The sequence below is a fragment of the Cervus elaphus genome, chromosome 12 (assembly GCF_910594005.1).
Source record: "Cervus elaphus chromosome 12, mCerEla1.1, whole genome shotgun sequence".
Classification (NCBI taxonomy): Eukaryota; Metazoa; Chordata; class Mammalia; order Artiodactyla; family Cervidae; genus Cervus; species Cervus elaphus.
In genome coordinates, this window is record NC_057826.1 from 79,688,632 (window position 1) to 79,711,135 (window position 22,504).

The 22,504-nt window shown below is 54.3% G+C and overlaps 1 protein-coding gene across 3 annotated transcripts; it reads left to right on the plus strand.

Annotated features, from left to right (window-relative positions):
- The first annotated feature begins 59 nt into the window (after nt 1-59).
- Nucleotides 60-21,041, plus strand: NYNRIN (NYN domain and retroviral integrase containing). Of its 3 annotated transcripts, XM_043919628.1 has the most exons (10): nt 60-594; nt 735-949; nt 1,250-1,312; nt 9,324-9,976; nt 10,093-11,610; nt 12,538-12,668; nt 12,802-12,898; nt 14,716-14,817; nt 15,039-15,140; nt 16,306-21,041. In XM_043919628.1, exons 2-10 carry the CDS (start codon nt 752-754, stop codon nt 19,178-19,180), a joined length of 5,739 nt encoding a protein of 1,912 aa, XP_043775563.1. In that variant the 5' UTR covers nt 60-594; nt 735-751; the 3' UTR covers nt 19,181-21,041. The 3 variants fall into 3 exon arrangements, with proteins under 3 accessions (XP_043775563.1, XP_043775565.1, XP_043775564.1); XM_043919630.1 differs by lacking the exon at nt 1,250-1,312 and having other exon boundaries at nt 62-594; XM_043919629.1 differs by lacking the exon at nt 60-594 and having other exon boundaries at nt 615-949.
- The last annotated feature ends 1,463 nt before the right edge of the window (nt 21,042-22,504 follow it).

Genomic DNA, 22,504 nt, shown 5'->3' on the forward strand with positions numbered 1-22,504 from the left:
CCTCTCCTTCCTGCTCGGTCTCCGGCCCGGAGTTTTCCTCAGGCCCCAGCCTCCCAGGCTCCCCACCCTGCTCTCCTTTAACCCTTTCCTGCGAGGGAAGGAGGGGCGCGGCTCTCGGTTCTCTAGGGAGGCCCAGGAGGCGGCAGGGCTGGCCGGAGGAACGCAGAGAAAGGCCGGGTCCCCGAAACCAAGCCCCCTCTCCCCCACCGGGGTGCCCTTCCTTCCTCCCCCTCCCGCTGGGGAAAGGGGAATGTGGAAGGAAATTAACTTTGACCCCCGGATTCTGGCTCTGGGCCCAAGGCTTGAGTGGAAGGCAGAGGCTTTCAGGACCCCCGCCCCCGCCCTTCCCTCCCCGCCTTCCCCCGCCCCGCCGCCTCCCTCCGCGCCCCTTTAAGCTCCCGGGCAGACGCAGCTAAAGTTCATCCTGGAGGGACTGGCGCGGCGGTGAAGCGGGGGAGGCTGGGGGCGGAGGGAAGGGCGGCGGGAGCCCGATCGGTCCCACCCCCGTTGCAACCCCTGGCAGGAAGAGATTGTCGCGGGAGCCGCCGCCGAAAGGCTCGGAGCTCCGGGGGAAGGGCGCCCGAGCCGCGGCGGGTGGGTGCGCGAGCCGGGGGTGGGGGGTGTGTGTCGGGGGGACCCAGGCCGAGGCGGGGGCGCGCCGCCCGGAGGAGGGGGCGTGGCCTAGGCGCCTCCGGCCCGGGGACGCCGGTGACACTGTCGGCTCCTTCTTCCAGGGGCGGGCGGGGCAGCCATGCTCCTGTCCGGGGGCGACCCTCCGGCGCAGGAGTGGTTCATGGTGCAGACCAAGTCGAAGCCCCGGGTGCAGCGGCAGCGGCTGCAAGTGCAGCGCATCTTCAGAGTCAAGCTGAACGCTTTCCAGAGCCGCCCGGACACCCCCTACTTCTGGCTGCAGCTCGAGGGACCCAGGGAGAACATGGGCAAAGCCAAGGTAAACAGCGTCTGGCCTCCTATCACTTCCAGCCAGACCTTTCTCCCGCCCTTCGCCCGCCTTCCCTCCCCCTCCGCCCTCCCCCCTCCCAACCCGGGGAGACAAGGGTCCCCAGGGGCGCCCCGACCTGGACCGGGCAGTATGGCGGGCAGGTACTGGGCCATGCCCTGCCTCTCCACATCTGCAGCCTTGGGTCCTTCCCTCTGGTTCCTTCTTTCTTTTCTGCCCCACCCCTCTGTTGCGTGTCACTTCGGTCCCTCAAGTGTGTTGAGAAAGGCTCTGCGTCGCGTGTCCCCCCAGGAGCCTTCTCTGGCCAGAGGCCCGCGTTTACAGACTATTCCTCCATCAGGGGAGCAACTTAAGGTCTGGTATTTCTGTAGTCTGTGCAGCATACCTCTTTGTTCTCCACCCAGAGGCTGGAAGGCCCAGGTCTTTCTGCCTTCTTGTAAGTCTCCTTAAATCCTGGGTTGCGCCTCGGAGCCTGAGTGCTGGGACTGGAGGGGCCATTAGAGACTCCGCTAGAGAAATGCTGGCATTTTACTGATGAGGTCCTGGGGACTGGAAAGCGTCAGGGGCCTCCTGGAACACTTCGGGTCGGGTAGGTGGGGGTGGCAGGGGCTCTGGGCTCAGAGCCCCACACTCTTGATGCCCTAGGCGGCCTCTTGCAGGGGCTCAGGGGCAGGGGTGCAGCTGCTCTGGAAGGCAGCAGGCTTTGGGGATGGGTGGGAATCCTCTGGGAGGAGGGCTGTGGGCTTCAGATGAAAGGGCCTGCTGTGTGGGGCTGGATGCTGGGCAGGCCAGGTCACCGTGTGCCTTTCTCGCGTCGGCTCTAGCTTCTCTCCCCCGCTTCTCCTCCACTTGGGCCTCTCAGGTTCCCTCTGACCCCCAGTCATGGCCAAGGTCTCCCTCTTCGCCCAGATTCCCTTATCTTATCTTTTCCCGGTAGAAATACTGCAGCCTCCCTCAGCCCCAGACCACCCTTCCCCTCCATGCACCCCACCCCACCCCAACACACTCCCCTTCCCCGGCTGGGTCTCTGCCAGTATCCTAATTGGTCAAGGCCATGGGTGGGGGAGGCCCAGAACACACTGGCCAGTGGACAGGCAGGCTAGAAAGTTCCTGCCTCAGCCCCTCCGCTGAGCTGCTTCGTCAGCAGTTTATCCAGTTCTAACAGAGGTGCTGGGGGAGGGGAGGGTGTCTGCCCACATAGCAGATGTGCAGGAGCTCTGGAGATGCAGACTTTTCAGTAGCTGGGATAGGCGGGTTAGCACGAGGAGCCTTTGGGTTGTTTGGGGGTCTTAATCTTTTTGTTAATTTGAAAGACACCCACTCACCCTTTTGTGAGACTGGGGGTGTCTAGCTGCCCTGACCCCTGCTTACATCCTTCATCAGCTTCTCCAGGCTCAGCTCCTCCTGCTCCCACTGCTGCCTCAGGGTCCCTGGGGCCACTGACTTTCCCTCACACCCCAGGCCCTGCTAGTGTAGCCAGTGGCTTTCTCCAATCCCCCCCACCCCGCCCCCGTCCTTTCATCTCTTTCCCACCTGTTTTCTCCTGGAGAAAAGCACAGTTTAAGATGGAAACAACATGAGGGGTTTTGGATAACTCCCTCCCTTATTGTAAAGAACGAGCAGAAAGAAGGGATGAGTAGAGCTTTGGAGCAGGAGGGCAGGGAACGTGGGGAGGGTGAGGTTTTGTTCTAGAAGTAGGAGATCTGGGCTCAGTTTGCTGTCACCAAGTTAACTGCTGGGACAGACGGGTGTGGTGGAAAGAGCTGGAGATTGGGGTTTGCTACCTTCTAACTGGCTGACCTGGGTCAAATCACTGACCTTCTCTTGAGTTTATTTCCTCATCTATAAAACAAAGTACTAATACTCACTTCATGGAAGAGTTGTCAAGAGTCAGCTGAAATAATGCACGCTTATTTTTGCAAATGTGGAGAGTTACAGGGTAGAGATGTCAGTAAGTGTTGTGGTTAGCTAGCTGTATAACTTTGAATGAGTTCTTTTCCCTCCCTGAGTCTGTCTCCTTGTTTGTGAAGTGAGAGGCTTGGATGAAATGCTTTCTAAGGTTCAGCGATCTGCTGCAGAAAAATTTCCCATGTATAAGGATGTCTTGAGCGGCTGATTGGTGGCTTAGTGATAAAGAATCTGCCCGCAATTTGGAAGACCTGGGTTCAGTCCCTGGGTTGGGAAGATCCTCTGGAGGAGGAAATGGCAATCCACCCCAGTATTCTTGCCTGGAAAATTCCATGGACAGAGGAACCTGGCGGGTTACAGTCCATGGGGTCACAAAGAGTTGGACATGACTGAGCACGGAAGAAGAAGGCTGTCTCGGGGTTTCCATGTAGAGGTGCTGTGGCTGACCCCAGTTCCAGCTGTAAGGACACAGAACCATGCACCTTGACAGTGAGTTGATATACACAGCCAGCTGGCAGAGAGAGCTCAGTGAGACTGAAGCTTGTGGGATGGAGAAGGGGTGATGGATGTCCTGTCAGTGAGGGGAGAAGTGGTCAAGAAGGGTACGGGCTTCTTTGGAGAAGAACTCGGGTGTGTTTATTATATGCACTGGTTTTCCAGGAAATCTCCATAGAACTCGAAAGTACCTTTAAGTAGTTTTCTTGTGGTGGGATTTAAAAAATAATGAAGGCATTGCTGGAAATCACATTCCTAGACAGCAAAAACAAGCCCTGGGGAGGCGTGGCCTTTCTGAGGTGAAATCAGCAAGTAGAAAGGAGAGTTTTTAGTTAATGATCCCAGTCTCTCAGCGATAAGCCCTGCTCAGCTCTTCTGTCCTCCTTGACAACGGTGTGAAGAAGGGTTGGATGCTGAGAGGACAGGGGACAGTTCGAGGCCACTCTTTTTGGAGACAATGGAATGAGGTGATGGGGAGCTCGGACTGAGATGGGGAGCCGAGGGACAGGGAGTGGTCTGCTGACTCTGGGCTTGGCTGTCAGGTACGAGTTGGCCTGTCCTGTCCCACAGTGACTGTGAGCCATGAAAGCGGTGGTGGCCAGGGGTGTGCTGAACCTGGCTCCTGCTGACCCATTGTTGAAAAGTCTTGAAAGTTTTTGAGCCAGCGGAGTCCTATTGACAGTTTGAAGTCAGCCAGGATGGGAGTAGTTACATCACGGAAGTTGGAAAATGCTACAGATCAGGACTGCCCTCCCCACAACTGGCTCCCCACAACTTACCAGCATGCGTTAATTGTGTTGTGAGCACCTGATCCTTCTTCTTTAATTATTTGTTTTTATTTATTTTTTAAAGAAGATGCTTGCACATATATTTAGCTCTCTCCCTCTCGAGCTTCCCTCCCACGTCCTTCCCATTCAATCCTTCTGGGTCATCACAGAGCACAGAGCTAAGCTCCCTGTGTTGTACGGTAACTTCCCACTGGCTGTCTATTTTACACGTGGTAGTGTATATACGTCAGTGCACTCTCTCAGTTCTTCCCACTCTGCATATGTGTAGCTGATTCATGTTTTGTACATCAGAAACGACATTGTAAAGCAATTATACTCTCATTTTAAAAAGATGCTTATTTACATTTATTTTTATTTAGTTTTTGCAGCATGCGGGATCTTAGTTCCCTGGCCAGGGATCGAAGATCCCCTGGAGAAGGGATAAGCTACCCATTCCAGTATTCTTGGGCTTCCTTGTGGCTTAGTTGGTAAAAAATCTACCTACAATGCAAGAGACCTGGGTTTGATCCCCAGGTTGGGAAGATCCCCTGCAGAAGGGGAAGCCTACCCTCCTGTAATGGAAGCAAGGATTCTTAACCACTGAACTGCCAGGGAAGTCCCTCCTTTATTTTGAACTTAATTTTTCTTTATCAAAATAATACCTAATTTAAAAGTCCAGCAGATTTGTAAAAGTCCACAGGATAATGCAGTGATTCCCTGCTTTGTCCTGCCAACTCCCTCTTCTGTGCTCTTCCTTGTGGAAAATATCTGTTCTGGCATTTATACATCTCCACATTCCTAAAAAATACGTAGATCCTGTATCTTTGGATTAATTTTAGAAACCTTTTTACTTCCTATTATTGTAGGTGGGGCTTCCCTGATAGCTCAGTTGGTAAAGAATCTGCCTGCAGTGCAGAGACCCTGGTTTGATTCCTGGGTGGGGAAGATCCCCTGGAGAAGGGATAGGCTATCCATTCCAGTATTCTTGGGCTTCCTTGTGGCTCAGTTGGTAAAAAATCTACCTACAATGCAAGAGACCTGGGTTCGATCCCCAGTGTGGGAAGATCCCCTGGAGAAGGGAAAGCCTACCCACTCCAGTATTCTGGCCTGGAGAATTCCGTGGACTGTATAGTCCATGGATCGCAAAGAGTCGGACACGACTGAGCGACTTTCATTATAGGTGAGGATTTAGCTCCTTTATATTGCCATCCCTTTTTTCTTCCCAATATGGCTATATTTCATTTTCTGTTAAATCTGTATTTATTATTTGCAACATTATGCCCATCCAAATATCACTCACATCTAAACATTGAAGTGTACTCTGATTAGGTTTTCTATCTTACTTTTCAATTTTTCTGAGGTAAAGAGCTCAACACCCTTCCTGTTTGTTTGTTTTCCTTTGTACCGATTGCTAATTCTTATAACTTTCAGTAGCTTCTCACTACAATTTTCTGCACGGATAAGGTTTTGATTCAAGGTGGCCTGTTACAGATTTTTTCCTGGGGGTGTCCTTCTTTCTGTCTGGTCAGGCTTGCATGGCTATCATCCTGAGACTCCTGTTTGCTGTCATTTTCTTGGCATCCTCTTGCCCTTTTTCTTTGTTAAACGCTGTGTTTCCTGAACGCTGTGTCTTTGTCTTGGGTTGGTGGGGCGCGTCTGTCAGTAGCGTCATTAAGTTAAAAAGATGGTGCTGTGCTAAAGATCATGCTGATAACTTAGGTCAACCTTCCTGTTTCTTGAATTCCACTCTTCAACCTGAATTAGTTGTCCTCTGTGCCTCCCAGAACAATGCTTGATACATATTAGATGCTCAGTAATGATTTCTTGAATGGATGAATACATTCTGAAATTTCTCTCCACAGTCATTCTGGAGATTGTCTTTGCTTTTTCGCTAAGTTGGGTCTCCTTTCTTGGTTTTTCCTTTCTTGATTTGCTGGAAAATGCTCTTCAGTAGCGTCCTGAGAAAGGCTTTAGAGGAAATAAATTCTTGGGGTTGCATATCGGTGTATCTCCATTGCATATCTGAAGGTCACTTGATTGACAGTTTGGCTGGTATTGAATTATACATGGAAGATTATTTTCCTTCAGAAGTGAGAAGGCATTAATCTATTGACTTCTTGCTTTGGGGACATCTGAAGCTATTCTTGGTCCCTGATCCTTTGATGTGAAGCATTTTTTTCTCTCTGGAAGTTTGTAGTTTCCCTCACTCTTCTGAGACGCCCCAGAGAGACCCTTTTGTGTGGGTATCTGTCTTCATCCATTGTTGGTTACTGTGGCTGAATCTCTGAAAGAGAAGAAGGAGTTTCTCTGCACTCATTGCTCACTGTAGACCTCACTGTTGGCCTTCCTCTCTTCCTCCATGATTTTGTGTGGTACCCACACTCTCAAGTACACTCATCAACTTCTGCAGAACAAACTTCAGTGGGTAGGGTGGTACTTGCTCAGTGTTTGTGCAGTGGGGTAGGTGGGCTCCCAGATCTAACTGCTCCTCACACAACTTTATCTTAGTCCACCTTTTATTTATTTTTTTTAAATTTACTTGGCTGCACTGGGATCTTCGTTGCAGCTTGTGGGATCATCAGTCTTTAGCTGTGGTACGTGAACTCTTAGTTGCAGCACGGGGGATCTAGTTCCCTGACCAGGGATTGAACCCAGGCCGCCTGCGTTGGGAGCATGGAGTCTTAGCCACTAGACCACCAGGGAAGTCTCCTAAGTCCACTTTTTAAAAAATGTTCTCCTTCACTCCTAATTCTGGAGTTTTTTGGTGCTGCCATTTTTATTTATTTATTTATTTATTTTTAGCTTTTTGAGTATTCTGCAGTGTAATTTGGTGTGCTTCTAAAAAGCAGACAATGAATGGCAACTGGCTTATGAGAAAGAAGAATCCTAAGTCAGGACTGATAAAGTATACAGCAGTAGTAAGCTGTCTGGTGGTATTATTTTTTATTTAACTGACACATTGACCGATGACTCACAGGACACTGGGCAATATATTTTAACAAATACACAACATTTTTCTGTGTGTACTTTGTCCCTGCATCTTCTCTACTTCTTCTCCTCTTGGAGAAAAAGGTCTGGGTTGGCTTAAAGCAGGAAATTTGCTCCAGATATTTTCTGGATGTAAATGCCTTTATCTGTTTTTTCTCTAACTCGCCATTGGCTTCCTTAGTGGCTCCATGGTAAAGAATCCGCCTGCCAGTGCAAGAGATGCAAGAGACTGGGTTCTATCTCTGGGTCAGGGAGATCCCCTGGAGTAGGAAATCACAACCCATTCTAGTATTCTTGCCTGGAAAATTCCATGGACAGAGGAGCCTGATGGGCTACAGTCCATGGGGTCGCAAAGAGTTGGGCATGACTGAATGACTGAGAACACACACATATATATAGACAGCATCATGGTTAAGACCTCAGACTTTGGAGTCAGAATGCCTGAGTGTCCCAGCCTCTGTCTGTGTGACCTCAGACATGTGTCCTTTCTTGCTCACCTAAAACGGGGAGGATAGTAATTTCCACATAGGTCTGAGAGAGGAATCAACGAGTTAATGTATGTAAAGAGCCTGGCACCTAGCAAGTACTCAATAAATATCAGTTCAGATTTATTATTTTGAAAATTACCTCATTTCCAATATATATTTAAATTTATTTATTTCTTTATTTATTGGCTGTGCTATGTGCAGGCTGTTCTCTGGTTGTGGCGAGTGGGGGCTAATCTCTGTTTGCAGTGCGTGGGCTTCTCGTTGCAGTAGCTTCTCTTGTTCCCAGGAGAACAAGGTGGCTCTAGGTGTGCCAGCTTCAGTGGTTGCAGCCCCCGGTCTCTAAAGCACCAGCTCAGTCGTTGTGGCACATGGGCTTAGTTGATCCGTGGCATGTGGGATCTTCCCGTGGCCTGGGCCAGGTGGAAGAAGTAAGCGCAGACCTGAGCAACCTTGCTCACCCGCCGCCTGGGAAGGGTGAGCCTGACCAGGTGGGATAACTCTTATAGGTCTGAACACCGTGAACCCCATGTGGTCTTGGGGATGGCTGTTGGAGATCCAAAATGGAGATTTGCTCCTTATGGATCTGTCAGGGGGAGACAGGGCGAGGGATGACTATCAATGACACAGGGGTGAGGAGGGGCTTGGGGATGAATGCAGTCATCAGGGCTGGCCGATTAAGAGGGAATTCCCATGGTTCCTCGGAGCTCATGGGGTCATGCTGGTGGAACTCAGTCAGAGAGTGGAAGAACCCAACCTCTTCCATCCCAATGCCCTCTAAAGACTGAGTGTGTGAGCCCTGGAAACATGAGGATCTGGTGCCCAGACAGCCAGAGGCCTCCCTTCCGGCTCAACCATTGTGTATATCTGTGGGGATCCCTTGGATACCAGACCAGGGACTTATCTTCTCCTCTGTCTCCTCTGAGCAACAGAGTTACCATGGTTACAAGTTACAGGTTGTGCCAGAGACCTTCTGCAGGGGGATTAACAAGAATCTCACAGGATTACCCCGTAGTCACTTGTAGTCAACCCAAGGAGGCAGAAAGAGCTCTGATTTCAGAGTCGGACAGATGGCAGCTGTGGTCTTCACCCAGTCATCCGCGGACTGTGTGTCCCTGGGTCAGCGATATGGCCTTTCTGAGCCTGCAAAATGGGAATAGTCTGTACCAGGCTCAAGCGAAGCACTTCCTTTGTGTTAACTCACTGAAACTTCCTGATAGCCTAATGAGGGGGGAAACCATTATCCCCATTTTACAGATGAGGAAACCTAGGCACAGGGAGAGTTAATAACTTGGAGGGTACTCAGTCATGTGCCATCTCCCTCCCCTCAGCTATTGCACAATTCTAGAACACCAAGGTAGGACTGGCCCTTGGGAGTGTCTCATTTAATCCAGCTTTTTACAGGTAAGGAGTCTGAGCCCCTGAGAAGGTGATACATTTTTCACAGTAACCCTAACGTATTGAGGTCAGGTTGGAACTAGAACCAGAACCCTTGTCTCCAAGCCCAGGTACTCCCCTCCCCCATCTGTCAAAGCTCCCTGGAAAGAGAGGAGAGTGTGAGAAGGGAGGACTAGGGAGAGAGGGCTGGGCCCTGGGCAGGAGTTGGGGGGGCGGGGATGGGTCATTCGGCTCATGGTGAGCAGGGGGAGCGCACGTGCTTAGTGAGGGGAGTGAGCTCTGGTGACGGGCTGGCTTCCTTCGTGTTCTCCCCACTGGCTGCAGGAGTACCTGAAGGGCCTGTGCAACCCGGAGCTATGGAAGGAGGTCCGCTACCCGGCGGCTCTGCACTGCGCCTTCCTCGGGGCCCAGGGCCTCTTCCTGGACTGCCTGTGCTGGAGCACCCTGGCCTACCTGGTGCCCGGCCCCCCGGGCTCCCTAATGGTGGGCGGGCTGACCGAGTCTTTCATCATGACCCAGAACTGGCTGGAGGAGCTGGTGGGGCGGCTGCGCTGGGGCCCAGCCCCTTTGCTCACTCCCCGCGGCATCTGGGAAGCCGAGGTGACCCGGGCCTTCGGGGCCCTGGTCTGGATCCGTGGTGACCAGTATGCCGGGGACCTGCTGCAGCTGCCCCCAGCAGTCCAGGAGCTGCTGCTGAGCCTGGTGCGGGATGCTGCAGGCAAGGAGGACATCATCCAGTGGCTCAGCCGCATCGGCACCTCCGACTCCCACTCAGACCCTGAGCTCCTGATCTGCCCAACCCACCAGCAAAAGGAAGGTCCAACCATGGCGGCCGTGGGAGATGGTCCTGGCCCCTTTCTGGAGATGGGGAGCCCAGAAAATTCAAAGAGATTAACCAGCCTGGGAGCGACAGGGGCCCTAATCTCGGGTACCCCAGGCTCGAATACCCAGCAGGAGACAGCCAACCAGCTGGTCCGGTAAGTTCTGGAGAATCAGTTTGGCTTATCTCCTGTTTCTGCACCCCAACCCCAGGGAAAGAGTTCGGGACCTAACTCACCTTCCCACCTTTCCAACAAACTCGGGTTTCCTCCAGGGTCACTTCCAACAACCAAGGTGGTATGGACTGTGCTCGCGAGGAAGGGTCAGTGCAAGCCGGCAGCAGCCAGGACCCCGTGGATCACACCCAAGCCTCGTCCCAGCAGAGGCAGGTCCGGAGAGGGGAAGACAAGCTCCCTCTCCAGCCTCCAGTATCGGCCCTGAGTGTGTGCTCACCCTGGAAGGCCTGGACCCCAGGGCCAACCTTTGCACCCCTGTGGCCAGGGGCTATTGCTGCTACCTTCTGGAGGATCAATGAACTGCATTCTCTTCACCTGGCCTGGCTCCTGTCCCAGGCATGCTTTAGTTTCCCTTTCTGGCAGAGGCCACTGGGCCCCATTCAGTTCAAGCTGCCAGGGCAGAATCCTTTGCCCTTAAACCTGGGATGGAAACAGAAGGAGCTGGTTCCTCTGCCCAGTGTGGAAAGCTCAGATTGTACACCAGACGGCGGGCCGGGAGGAGAGGCAGCCCTACAGAACTGCCCAAGGCCAGAGACCCCTAAAAACGTCATGAGTTTACTGGTGGTCTCAGGAGGCTCAGGGGTAAAGGATAAGTCCATCCCAGGACTTCCACAGATAGGGCCACCTTTGCCCTCTACACCCCAGCTCCAAGCCAGAAGTGAGCTGGGGGATCAAGAAAGTATGCCCTGGGATTGTAAGGGGCCAGAAGAGGAGCCCGTCCCAGTTCCGCCCCCTGGGCAAGGCGTGCCTGCTGCTCCAGGGGGGCTGACAGCTCCGTCGGGACCTGACTCTAAGACAGTGCCTGAAACTCTCAAAGTGCCCGTGGCTGCCGCAATGCCCACAGCTCAAACCCCACCCACAAGTCCAGTGCTGCCTGCAGCCCCCAAAGTGCCTGAAACCCAGATGACGGCGGCAGTCCCTGAGGAACGTGCAGCCTCCAAAGTGCCTTCAGCTCCAACAAAGCCAGCGGCTCAAGTGGGGCCCACAGCACAAAAGGCAGCTCTGGGTGAACCAGCGCCCGCGGCTCCCCAAACTCCCACAGCCCAGAAAAGGCAGGCAGCAAAAACATCGCCTGCAGGTCCCCAGACATCCAGAGCCCAGTCTGGGCCTGCCCCTAAAACCGGACCTACAGCTCCCAAAGCCCCTGCTGCCCCCCAGACTTCCAGAACTCCGAAAACACCGGCGGCTCAGAAGGCACCCACAGGTCCGGGGTCCACCCTGGATGCAGGCAAACCCATCAGTGAGGGCCAGCCTCCGTCCAGGGGCAGTGCTTCCTTCCTGAAGGGCCAGGGGCAGGCTGGAAGTCAGGGGCCACCATGCAGTGGCACTTCGACTCCCAGTGGCAAGCGCCAGCCTCAGGTGGAGGGGCTCCTGGGGGCTTCTTGGGAGGGGACCCCAAGGCAGCCGACTCGCCACCCACAGGCCAGCAACACAGTGACCAGCTTCCAGAGGTACCACGAGGCCCTGAACACACCCTTCGAGCTGGACCTGTCAGAAGAACCCGGGAACCCGGAGTTGCGGCGGGTGGTCATCGACGGCAGCAGCGTGGCCATGGTGTGAGTAGGCATGGGCCTGGGTGGGCTGGGACTGCCGGGGAGCTCAGGCAGGGCATCCCTGGGGTGATAGACTGCGGGCTTCCTTTCTCGATCTCTGTATACGGGTGACATGGGGTTCAAGTGGGGGAAAGAGGGGAGGGAAAGGCACATGTTGAGCAGCTACCGCATGCTGGGTGGTGCTTGCGAAATCGCAATAGCAGCCTTCCAAGGCGGATTTCTGTTCTCCTTCCTTGATAGAGGCAGAAACAGGCTCAGGGAAGTGATGGATCTTGCCCAAGCTCCCAGAGCCAGTAAGGGACCCTTCCGGCCTTTGGGTTCAGATCTGCCCAGGCCTACAATCTTTCCCTTTCAGCCTGCCTCACTCACATAGCAGGGGGCCTGTAAACCCTAGTTTTCAAATGTTCAGCCCAACCCTTAAGGCCCAGCACTGATCTCTGTGAAGATTTTCCTAACCGTGCCAACCTGTAGAGACCAGCTCCCTGCACAGCACTTCCTGCCGTATATATATGTCAGCATAAATACATGCAAGGTGTCTTCATTTGCCCATGTCGTAGAATAGTTATTATCTGTGCTGAGAACATTGCCAGCACACGGTCATGGTCAGCAAATGTTTGTTTGCTTCCAGCCCTAAACTGAGCTGTTTGGTTGTAGAGGTTGCCCTCTTCCTTTTGCCCTGGAGGCCCCTACACACACACACACACACACACACACACACACACGAGCAGGTGAGTGGACCCAGTAGGTGCTCACTGTTTGATGAGGGAGGGACGGGGGAGGGCACTGTTGGTGCTAATGCTGGTGCCCTGGCATTTCTGATGCCCTGTGCTGTCCCGGGCTGGCTCTGAAGGAGGGGTGGAGAGGCCGGGCCATTCCTAGGGCAGAAAATTGCTCCCTCACTGGTACCCCTGACCCCTAACCCACCCCTAGGCACGGTCTCCAGCACTTCTTCTCCTGCCGGGGCATTGCCATGGCGGTGCAGTATTTCTGGAACCGGGGACACCGAGAGGTTACCGTGTTTATACCCACCTGGCAGCTGAAGAAGAATCGGAGGGTGAGAGGTGAGCTGTCCCCTGCCCCCCAGCCCCTCCAGTGTCAGCACGCCTTCTTTCTCCTTGCCTTTCTGTTCCCATCAGAGCCTTTTCCTCTTAGCGCTTCCTCTGACCATTGCTGTCTTCTGCCTTTCATCTCCAGAGAGCCACTTTCTGACAAAGCTACACTCCCTCAAGATGCTTTCAATCACCCCCTCCCAGCTCGAGAACGGCAAGAAGATCACCACCTACGACTACAGGTGTGTGGCTTTGCAGGCCTTCTCTTGTGGGGCCCCGGGCTTGGGCTGCACTGATGTGGGAGGCAGAGTCTTGCTTCATCTGCTCTGGGGAGATGGAGGCAAACGTGTCAGAGGGTCATGTGAGAGAGGGAAGTGTGGTGCACCGGCCCTCTGTAGGCAGAGGGGAGGAACACAGAGAGGAAATGGCTCCAAGCTGGTTCTATTCAAGTCCAGGGACTGTTCCTGAATTTGGGACTCGGCAATCCCATTTCTGTGAGTTAATAGGCTTTCCTCCCCCATCAACTATGGGCTGAAACCCTCGACTATCTTTGGATGGGACTAGCCCAAGTGACTCCTGGTGCTTCAAGCAAGCTGCTTCCCCCCAGCAGCTGATTCGGGTGCCAGTTTGGGTTGAAGCTCAGGTTTTCTCAAGGAATTGCTGCAGTCTTTTCCTCCCACCACCCTGGCTCTGGGAGGAGGTGTGTGTGTGGCTGGAGATTCGCTCTCAAAATGGAGTCAGACTGCCCCTGCCTCCTAGCTAAAGGCCGAATGACTCCCTATTTGTCAGTCCTCGGCGCACACTCAACATCCCTGCACGTCCAGTGTGCACAGGGGAGCCTGTGATGCTGCCTCTGTTGGGGGCAGAGAAGGCCCTCCCAGCTCACTGGCTCTGGGCTGGAGTCGATGCCCAGCAGGCACAGGTCTTGGCTTCACTTAGACACCTCCCATGCAGGGCAGGGAGAAGTTCTGTTCCTCCCTAAGACATGATATCCACTCAGCCTTCAGGTTTGGGTGGGCCAGTTCAAGCATCCTTCCTTCAATAACTGGTCCCCTGCATAAGGTCTTTAAGTGCTTTTAATTCAGGCCTGGCTTTGAGGGAAGACGGCTTTTCTGTGGGGCTTCCCAGGTGGCGCTAGTGGTAAAGAACCTGCCTGCCAACGCAGGAGACTTAAGAGACACGGGTTTGATCCCTGGGTCGGGAAGATCCCCTGGAGGAGAGCATGGCAATCCACTCCAGTATTATTGCCTGGGAGATCCCCTGGACAGAGGAGCCTGTCTGGTCCCAGTCCATAGGGTTGCACAGTATCGGACAAGACCCGCGACTTAGCACGCACGGCTTTTCTGCAGAAGGGCCCTCTGCTGGGCACTTTTGGAATTGCATGGTCGGGGTTGCCAGAATGGCTCGCTGCAGCAAATGCTGAGAAGTAGGTAGCCTTTGCTTTCTTTCCTGGTCACAGCCCTCTTTCAAGAAGTGATCCTTGGAAAAATGGATTTGTTTACTCAGGTAGGTATTTTTACATGTGTATAGATGCATACATATGTATATAAGTGTGTCTTGGCATGTACATGAATGTTGTCAATTGGTGAAGAAAAATCATGGAGTATTGGGTATTAATATCTGCTGTGTAGCAGGCACTGAGCTAGACACTTAAGTGTATTGTCTCATTCAGTTTAATTCTCACAGCAATCGAGGGTAGGTACCTTATGTTTGATCAACAGGTATGGAAACCGAAGCAATAAAGAGGTATGTGTGGATGTGGACAAGGCGTGGGTTTCTGTGTGTGTGTCTAAGCATGTGTATGTGAATGCCTATGTGTAATATAGGGGTCTTTGTTTGCATAGACAGTTGGGGGATGTGCATCTCAGGTTGCCTTTCCAGGGGCTCATGGCCCTCCAGCTAGCTGCATAGACGAGGGTGGGCTCTCAAGCCCTGGCTATCAAGGGCAGTGTTTTTGTCCTACACTTCTCAACAGGAAGCTACAAATTTAGTTTCTCAGAGGACTGGGGAGGTGAGAGGCTGGGCACTGGGTCCATAGCGACTCCCCCTCTCCCCGCAGGTTCATGGTCAAGCTGGCGGAAGAGACAGATGGCATCATCGTCACCAATGAGCAGCTCCACGTCCTGATGAATAATTCCAAGAAACTGATGGTCAAAGACCGGTGAGGCAGCTTCCATGGGATTGGGCTGTTCCTTCCCCGTGGGTGCCGGACAGCCCCTGGCAGGGGGGTTGGAGGCAGGGAGACGGGCCTTGGAGCGGTACTCACCAGCACCTGCTGGGAGGATATATTGGTCTCAGTTCTTGTGGAGATGCCAGCTGGCAACAGGGTGTGGGTGGGTCAAGGGCTCCGTAGTGACCTTTCTTCCTCTGTCCCGGGCCCAGCCTGCTGCCCTTCACCTTTGCGGGGAATCTCTTCATGGTGCCGGATGACCCCCTGGGCCGTGATGGCCCCACCCTGGATGAGTTTCTGAAGAAGCCAAACAGGTAATGGGCTGGACCTCCCCAACCCCCTGCCACCTCCCAGCTCCTCCTGGGACTGACTGGAAGCTTCCCCATGGTGCTAGCCAACATTTGTTTAGTGCTTAATACTGAGCAGAGCGATTTGACTTTTTCAGGTTCTTTGTACTTCCACCCACACCTGCGCATCCGTAAACTAATTACAGAATGGTTTTACAGTTTCACAATCTTGCACACATGCTTTACTACTGTACGTATCCTTCCCCAGCTGGCCTCTGTCCCCATTTTTGATTGTTTTTCCCAGGTGCGCACCATGTTAGTTCATGTGGCTGGCTTTAACGTCCATTCTCTATTCCGTTGCATGAGTGCCCGACAGGTTTACGGGGTGTCTGATGGGAGGCCATGTGACAGCTTCCGTGTTATGCTGTGGGCACCCGTGCTGCGGTGAACCACCTTGTTCTTCTTTCGTTGCATGCAGGGGGAGCTGTGTCTTGAGCATATACCAAGAGGAATGTTTTTCCACGTGTCTTTCCCCCTTTGACCCTCACAGCTTGAGTTAGACACATGTGATCACTATCCTTGTTTTACAGACAAGGAATCTGAGACTCAAGTACTTCCCCCAGTTCACTGTGCTGGTGCCAGCAGAACTGATTTGTAGTAACTCCGTTCCTCTGGCTTCCGCCCACTCTGAGCCTCCCAGTTCCCTGGGTCCAGCAGGGGACTGTGGTCAGCACCTTCTGGGCGGGGCACTGCTTCCTGGGTCAGGTGCCCCAGTCCCGTTCCCCATTTTGAGGAAAAGTGCTGCGGCCAAGGTCTGTGTGTTGTGCCCGCCTAAGCCCCTTGTCAGGTCTCCTTCCCTCTCTTGAGCTCCCCTGGCTTGCTCACCCTAGAGTCTGGTTGGAAGGACCAATCATCTAATTCTTATCAAACCATTGGCTTAAAACTGCTTGGAAATGTCACTTGGTCAATGAGATTTTGATTAAATAAGCCTTCAAAGCCCAGATGAATATCTGACATTGCAGTTTAGTGGACGCTGGGGCTGGAGGGAGTATCTGTGGACAGGTTGTGCTGTGTGGGAGGCTGACCTGGCCTCAGGGGCACTCAGCCATTTAGTTTCACCACAGGTGGCCTCTCAGGCAGGCTGGCCCCCACCTCCTCCAACAGACCCTTCTGCCCTGCTGTTTCGGTGTAGGTTGGACACCGACATTGGCAACTTCCTGAAGGTGTGGAAGACCCTTCCTCCCAGCTCGGCCAGCATCTCTGAGCTGAGGGATGACACGAGAGAGTCTGGCCCCCTGGAAAGTCTGCAGAATGTGGAAGAAGTCAGGGAGGAGGAGGAGGTGGAGGAGGAGGAGGAGAGAGAGGACGAGGAGCAGAGAGAGGAGCAGGAGATGCAGAAGCCGGCTGAGGAGGAGGAGGAGGACCTGGACTCTTCGCTGATGTCCGTGTTCAGGGCTGAGTGCCCTTCCCTCTCAGAGGAAATCCTCAGGTGCCTCAGCCTCCACGACCCCCAGGACGAGGCCCTGGACATTGATCTCCAGCCGGCGGTGGCCTCTCCCTCGCTGGGCATCCCCTGGGATGGAAAGGCTCCCTGCCAGCAGGTCCTTGCCCAGCTGGCCCAGCTGACCATCCCCAGCAACTTCACCGCCCTCTCCTTCTTTATGGGGTTCACAGACTCCCACCGGGACGTCATCCCCGACTATGAAGCCCTTGTGGCGCCCTTGCACGGCCTCCTCAAGCAGAAGCCGGACTGGCGATGGGAGCTGGAGCATGAGAAGGCCTTCCTGGCCCTGAAGCGAGCCCTGGTGTCCGCTCTCTGCCTGTCCATCCCCAACCCCCAGCTGCCCTTCCACCTGGAGGTGACGGTGAGCCAAGTGGCCCTGACGGCCGTTGTATACCAGGAGCACTCGGGGAGGAAGCACCCTGTAGCCTATACCTCAAAACCCCTCCTCCCCGACGAGGACAGTGAGGGCCCACAGTCAGGGGGAGACAGCCCCTACGCCGTGGCCTGGGCCCTCAAGCATTTCTCCCGCTACATTGGGGAGACCCCCGTGGTCCTGGACCTTTTCTACGCCTCCCGGACCTCTGTGGACCCTGAGGCGTGGGATGGCCGCAGGGTTGCCAAAGCGTGGTTGATCAGATGGGCCCTCTTGGTACAGGACAAGGGCAAGAGAGCGCTGGAACTGACCCTTCTCCAGGGCCTGCTGGGGAAAAACCGGCTGCTGACTCCCACGGCTTCCATGCCTCGGTTTTTCCAGGTTCTGCCTCCTTTTTCTGACCTGTCCACTTTTGTCTGCATCCACATGTCGGGGTACTGCTTTTATCGGGAGGATGAGTGGTGTGCTGGCTTCGGTCTCTATGTGCTGTCTCCCACCAGCCCCCCTGTCTCCCTCTCCTTCTCTTGCTCCCCTTACACCCCGACCTATGCCCACCTGGCGGCCGTGGCCTGTGGCCTGGAGCGTTTTGGCCAGTCCCACATGCCCGTGGTTTTCCTCACGCACTGCAACTGGATCTTCAGCCTCCTCTGGGAGCTCCTGCCCCTTTGGAGGGCTCGGGGCTTCCTCTCCTCTGATGGGACCCCACTACCTCACCCAAGCCTGCTCTCCTACATCATAGACCTCACCTCTGGCCTCTCGTCCCTCCCGTTCATCTATCGAACCTCCTACCGGGGCTCCCTATTTGCTGTGACGGTGGACACCCTAGCCAAGGAGGGTGCCCAGGGGGGCGATCAGTGTTGGAATTTGCCAAACGACGTGCCCGCCCCTGTAGTGACTCCCCGTACCCTGTGCAAGCGGCCCGACTTGGTGGCGTTGCAGCGGAGCGACAGCACCCTGGCCGATATCATGGCCAAGCTGCAGGCCGGGCAGAAGGTATCCAACTCCTCACCCTTCAGTTCTGCCTTTAGTTCCCTCAGCCTCGACAAAGAGAGCGGCCTGCTTATGTTCAAGGGAGACAAGAGGCCCAGGGTCTGGGTGGTCCCGCGGCAGCTCCGGAGGGACCTGATTTTCGCTGTGCATGATGGCCCCATGGGGGCCCACCAGAGGCCCGAGGAGACCTATAGGAAGCTGCGGATGCTGGGGTGGTGGCCAGGGATGCAGGAGCACGTGAGACATTACTGCAGGAGCTGCTTGTTCTGCATCCCCCGGAGTCTCCTAGGCAGTGAGGTGAAGGTCATTGAGTCTCTGTGGCCCCTCAGGTCCACCGCCCCCTGGTCCAACCTGCAGATTGAGGTGGTGGGCCCGGTCACCGTCAGCGAGGAGGGCCACAAGCACGTGCTGATCGTGGCTGACCCCAACACCCGGTGGGTGGAGGCGTTCCCGCTGAAGCCTTACACGCACACGGCTGTGGCCCAGCTGCTGCTTCAGCATGTGTTCGCCAGGTGGGGCATTCCCGTGAGGCTGGAGGCTGCCCAGGGCCCCCAGTTTGCCCGCCACGTCCTGGTGAGCTGTGGGCTGGCCCTGGGAGTTCATGTGGCCTCCCCGAGCAGGGACCTCCAGTTCCCCTGCCTGACGAGCTCCGGGGCCTACTGGGAATTCAAAAGGGCCCTCAAAGAGTTCATCTTCTTGCATGGCAAGAAGTGGGCGGCTTGCCTGCCTTTGCTGCACCTGGCCTTCAGGGCCTCCTCCAGCCAGGCCTCGCCCTTCCATATCCTGACAGGGGCCGAGGAGAGGCTGACCGAGCCCCTGTGGTGGGAGATGAGCAGTGCGAACATTGAAGGGCTCAAGATGGATTTATTCCTGCTACAGCTCACAAGGGAGCTGCTGGAGCTCCACTGGAAGGCGGCCGAGAAGACCAGCGAAAAGGCAGAGAACAGGCGTTTCAGGCATGAGAGGCAGGAGAGGGAGTGGAACGTGGGGGACCAGGTCCTCGTGCTGTCCCTCCCCAGGAACGGCAGCAGTGCCAAGTGGGTGGGCCCCTTCTATGTCGGGGACCGGCTCAGCCCGTCCTTCTACAGGGTCTGGGGCTTCCCCACCCCGGAGAAGCTTGGCTGCATCTATCCTAGCAGTCTGATGAAGCCCTTTGCCAAGAGCGTCACCCCGCTGTCCTTCAAGGTCTTGGAGCAGTGAGCTGGAGCAGTGGGGGAGCCCCCTCCCAGGGTCCTGGGCTGCTGCTGCTAGGTCTCCCCCTGCCCCCAGGCACGCTCTCACAGCCTCCCCACCCCTACCCCCGGGACTCTTCACTGTGCCTTTTATAGAGAAGTTACTTCACAAAGCTTTGCTGAACTGCCTTGAACTGGGGACCAGCGTCCCGATGAAACATCTCCCCAGTATGGGGTACTGGGAGAATCTGCTGAAGGCTATCAGATGTGGGCCTCTGGCAGTTCTACCCTGGGGAGCAGAGAGTTCCTTTCCCGAGGTAGGCCGGGTTCAATGTCTCTCCCCAAGTGAGAATGTACACACACGTACACACACAGCCCGGAATCTTACTCCTGGCTGTCCTTACCATGAAATGGTGTGGCTCTGGACCTCAGAATTGAAACCACATTCCCCTGTCAAACAGAAACCCCGGATACGGGCTCCTCCCCCATCTGTCCATTTGGGGAACCTTTGCCCTTGAAGCCGTAACAGCTGAGACAAATCCATGCAGTCTAAGGAGAGGCGCCCATCCTCGGGCTCATGGACCGCCTTCTCAGGCCAGGCTAGGCCTGCCCATTGATCAAGGAAGGACTGGGAGTCCTGGGCCCCGAGGTTTAGAGCCTCAGGGGAGGCTAGGTGGGAGGATGCCAGCCAGGTGGGCTCGTACTGCCCGTCGGCTCTGGAAGGGCAAGGGGGAGAGAGTCAGCCTACCTCATTTGACTCCAGCCAATGGAGACACTCCCTGACCCTGGCTTTAAGGACATGGACCCTACAGGAGTCAAGGATCTCGATGCCAAGTGTGGCATCTCTACCTGAAGAGCTGCTTTGACTAGACCAAGGGGCCCAGGCCTCTGTTTTGGGTTGGCGGGGGGTCACTGAAATGAGCAGTCTGGCACAGTGTGGTGCTGGTGTGGCTCTTCATTCCAGCCCCACCCCGAAACCCACAGCCCCCTCCTCCCACCGCCCCTGTGCGCTGCATCCCCGGACCCTACAGAGTATGGCTGCTTTGTCTGGGTTCTCCCATCCCGCCCCAGTCCCCTGGATTTGCCTTCTGTGTAGAGACAATCCTGGCGCCCCCCCGCCACCCCCCAGCCACTCTTTGCAGAGATCACTCACTGGGAGAGTGCGTCTCCCACAGGTGTGTGCCTTCACTCACCCTCTGGATTGCTGCTGTCGCCAACAGAGAGGGTTCGAGGTGGGGGCCAGCACTGTCACTCTGGCTGAGCCTCTGTGCAGTTTCATTTCTCCGAAGCTGAGCCGGCCTCCTTGCCTAGCTCACGTTGCCAAAACACTTGATATTGTTGGAGCCAGAGTAGTACTTGCCATCAAGTCCAATTTGCTTGTTTTACAGCCAAAGAAAGAGGCCCAGAAAGGGGAAGTGACTTGCCCAAAGTCATACAGAGTTGGTGGCTGAGCTGGGACCAGGATTAAGCTTCTTAGTTTGCTGTTCACTGTAGGTGGGGGTTCAAGTGAGAGAAGCTCTTAAAATCCTGTACCCATCTTCCCTCCCAACTCCCCATCTCCCAAATCTTGTAGGCAAACTACTTAGGTGTTGCCCTTAAGCCATTTCTAGCTGTTAATTCTGTCCAGGAAAGAATGATTGGGTGACAGCTGAGACACTGAAAGGTGAGCCGTGGGGTTTTTAGCTGATACCTCTCTCCCCCTCCTCCTCCCCTGCATGTCCCCCTCTTCTTCCCTTCCTCGTCCTCCCTCTGATGGTCTGTTCAACCTCATTCTCCCTCCCCAGTGCTGTACCCATTCCCCTGTTAACCACATTTATGATATTATACCTGTTTGTGACCTTTTTTTTTTTCCATTTGATTTGTCAATAAATGGATCAAAATGGAGCTCATGTCCAGGTTTTTTGTTTGTTTTAACTTTAGACTCAATTATGGGCTTCCTGGTGGCTCAGATGGTAAAGAATCCACTTGCAATGCAGGAGACCTGGGTGGAGAAGATCCCCTGGAGAAGGAAATGGCAACCCACTCCAGTGTTCTTGCCTGGAAAATTCCACGGACAGAGGAGCCTAGCGGGCTACAGTCCACGGGGTCACAAAGAGTCGGACACAGCTGAGCAGGTGGGAATGAAGATGAATGAAGGCTGGTGTAAGAATGGTATCCATACTGAACCAACTTGGCTATGTCAGAAACACAGCAGAACTAGGTTTGAATACTGACTCCATGGCTGCAACCTATGTGGTCTTCTCCTGAAGTCTTGGTCTCCCCATCTGTCTACTGCAGGCTAACAATTTCTAAATTACGGGTGGTGCAAGGATCTTATGAAATAATCCATGCAAAGATTGGCTCCTGTGGTGCGGGGTATGGTGTAAGCCTTAATCACTGGGATGGACTGGGTGTTTGTGTCCCCTTAGATTTATAAGTTGAAATCTCAGCCCTTAGTGAGATGGCATTAGGGTGTGGGGCTTCGAGGAGGAGGTAATAAGGTTTAGATACGGTAATGAGGGTGGAGCCCCCAAGATGAGATTAGTGTTCTTGTAAGAAGAGAAAGAAATTGGAGCTCCTCTCTCCACCACTTGAGGATACAAAGAGCAGATGGTCATCTGCAAGTGAGGAAGTGGGCTCTTATTAGACACCTGATTTGCCAGCCCCTTGATCTTGAACATCCAGCTTCCAGAGCTGTGAAAACTGAATTTCTGTTGTTTTTGTTATAGCAACCACAACAGACAAAGGCAATTACATAGCTCATATTTCTCTTCTTCCTGTCCTAGAACACTGGCTGTTATTGCCCCTCAGGCTCAGAGACCTTCCTAACCCTGGCCAAGCTTCCACACTTCAGGTGTCTGCTTCTTGCTGCTCTTCTCACTTGTCCACTCAGCACTGGTGGGGGGATCGAGGGGCAGGAAGAAACCGTCCTTCCTGAGAACTCCCCGGCCCACGTGGTATTTATAGAGCATCTACTGTGTGCCAGGCCCTGTCTAGTGCGGAGTGAGTGGAGGCAATGGGAGTGGCATGGTCTCTGCCCCTTTGGGGCCCACTGCCAGGTCAGGGAGGCATTTCAGCAAGCAAATACAGTGCAGAGTGGTAAGGGAAGTAGCGTGGTGTAGGAGCCCACAGCACAGGAGCCTGAAGCCTCCGCTCACACATGATCCAGAGGGGTCTTGTCTTCCCTGACCCCCTTCTCTGAAAATAACGCATGTGCTCTTAGGACGGGGCAGCAAGAGAAAGGTTCATAACTCCTAAGAGGAAGTTGATCCAGAAGGGGCTTGGCAAAATCACTACTTTCTATTCAAGAAAACTTTAAGCAATACTCCTATTTTACACACATCGGCTTATATGCCTCCTGTTGGTGAGATTT

Bases quoted from the DNA above. Each gene is read 5' to 3' on its own strand.
- NYNRIN (XM_043919628.1), top strand. From the start codon at position 752: ATGCTCCTGTCCGGGGGCGACCCTCCGGCGCAGGAGTGGTTCATGGTG. The intron at 1,313-9,323 runs GTCTGGTATTTC...CACTGGCTGCAG, and splicing joins CATCAGGGGAGCAACTTAAG to GAGTACCTGAAGGGCCTGTG. The intron at 15,141-16,305 runs GTAATGGGCTGG...GTTTCGGTGTAG, and splicing joins TTTCTGAAGAAGCCAAACAG to GTTGGACACCGACATTGGCA.